General features: G+C 50.0%; 1 protein-coding gene across 1 annotated transcript; it reads right to left on the bottom strand.

Moving 5' to 3' along the window:
- Positions 1-6: 6 nt before the first annotated feature.
- LOC121940364 (phosphate carrier protein, mitochondrial-like) lies at positions 7-753 on the bottom strand (the record flags this gene model as incomplete). Its single annotated transcript, XM_042483149.1, has 2 exons — positions 531-753; positions 7-264 (listed from the first exon to the last, which is right to left on the bottom strand). Coding segments are annotated over exons 1-2 (403 nt in total), but the record flags the coding sequence as incomplete, so codon positions are not given.
- Positions 754-874: the final 121 nt, after the last annotated feature.

Genomic DNA, 874 nt, shown 5'->3' with positions numbered 1-874 from the left:
AAGCACCTCCAACTGTACAGCCGGAAAGCTGCTGAGGAGCTGTGCTCAGAGCACAGCGCCCTCCAGAGGTGGATCTAAGGAGCGTGTTGATCAGAGCCTGATGCTGCACTGGGATGCTGCTCGAGTTAGAGGAGAACTGGTGTTGGTACAGACCTTTGGGTCCCAGCCTCTTGAGGACCTGGAAAGCAGTGCTGCCACTCTCCTTGTTCAGCACGGACACCACGGAGTCAGCAGGGTGGGACACGATGGCACAGAACACACCAGCTGCACACAGAACAGAAACAGCACATCAGAGAACGGCAGCTGGAGGACCTCAAAGTCCACACTGACATTTCACACAAGCTCAAAGAAATTATGCATATTTGTATCTGATATTACTGCTTAGATTAGCAACAAATATTTTAATACTGCTGGAAATTTCAAAACTGTGATAGTTTCACCACATCTTTAAAACTTTCACTGATTGTTTGGTTTTCTAGCTTTCCTGAGCATCGTGATTTTCAGTGACCTGTTCAGATATTGTTACTCACCGATATAACCGGCCACGAAGGTGACCACCAGCTGCTCAGGTTTGCTGCACTCGCTGCGGGGCTTAGGAACAACATACTTGTAGAGCATCTCCACAGTGCGCTCGAAGCAGGCAAACTTCATCATGGTGTAGGGGATCTGCCTCATCCACAGGGGCACCACACCCTTATAGAAGCTGCAGTGAGAGGAGCGAGGAGACGTGAGCTTACAACAAGCATCAGCACATGTCTACACTTTACTCATCTACATGCTGGGACAGATGCTAAATGCTTTCCAGGTCTGAACGGTGACTACGTGAGGTGTGTCCGTCTCCCAGGCTTGCAGCACTGGGAGCTCCCTGTCCGTA

Source organism: Plectropomus leopardus, unplaced genomic scaffold (genome assembly GCF_008729295.1).
Source record: "Plectropomus leopardus isolate mb unplaced genomic scaffold, YSFRI_Pleo_2.0 unplaced_scaffold84816, whole genome shotgun sequence".
NCBI lineage: Eukaryota > Metazoa > Chordata > Actinopteri > Perciformes > Serranidae > Plectropomus > Plectropomus leopardus.
The sequence above is the reverse complement of the archived record's forward strand: the minus strand, read 5'-3'. Positions and strand labels throughout refer to the sequence as shown.